Source organism: Antrostomus carolinensis, unplaced genomic scaffold (genome assembly GCF_000700745.2).
Source record: "Antrostomus carolinensis isolate BGI_N321 unplaced genomic scaffold, ASM70074v2 scaffold53674, whole genome shotgun sequence".
Lineage (NCBI taxonomy): Eukaryota > Metazoa > Chordata > Aves > Caprimulgiformes > Caprimulgidae > Antrostomus > Antrostomus carolinensis.
Genome location: NW_010312506.1, coordinates 1 through 553, shown reverse-complemented (window position 1 = coordinate 553; position 553 = coordinate 1). Strand labels below are relative to the sequence as shown.

The following is a 553-nucleotide window of genomic DNA, read 5'->3' as shown; positions in this document are numbered from 1 at the left end:
CCTGGCCACAAACACTTCCAGGGAGGAGCAGCCACAACTTCTCTGCCCAACCTGGGACACTGTCCCACCACCCTCACACACCAGGTTGCTCAGAGCTGTGAAGTCAAGACTGTGAGCACCCTGTGGCAGCAGCAGATCTGGAGCTTGAATTAGAACTGTAAAGCCCTGTTGCCCATGAGGAGGTGAAGTGTTGGTGAACACTGGGTTTAAAAAGGAAAACTCTCGAGGTTCTTGGTGCAGTTTCATTTGGGGGAGAAACGTAGGAGTTAAATTCTTGTTTGAATTCTTTGCAGGCTGGTTTATAAATGGTTTCTGCTAATATACAAGATGAGCTACGCCACCGGAATCGTGGGGTACATGGCTGTGATGTTCACGCTCTTCGGTCTTAATTTATTATTCAGGTGAGTGAATCTTTGGGGTCCCACTCCTGGGTTCAGGGGTGTAACACACCGTGTGGAATTAGGGGTTGGCTACAGCTCTGGAAAAAGAGTTGTCTCAGAGATCTGATTAATGGGGCCAAAGAGACTCTTGGGGTGTCACAGACTGGTTTGGG

The 553-nt window shown here is 49.0% G+C and overlaps 1 protein-coding gene across 1 annotated transcript in view; it reads left to right on the top strand.

The window, feature by feature from the left end:
- Positions 1-401, top strand: part of LOC104524219 (RING finger protein 121) — a gene marked incomplete at both ends in the record, with an annotated part of 775 nt that extends 374 nt beyond the window's left edge. Inside the window, one exon of the mRNA XM_010167018.1 lies at positions 294-401. Coding sequence (XP_010165320.1) covers positions 294-401 — 108 coding nt within the window. The remainder of the gene's footprint in view (positions 1-293) is intronic.
- Positions 402-553: the final 152 nt, after the last annotated feature.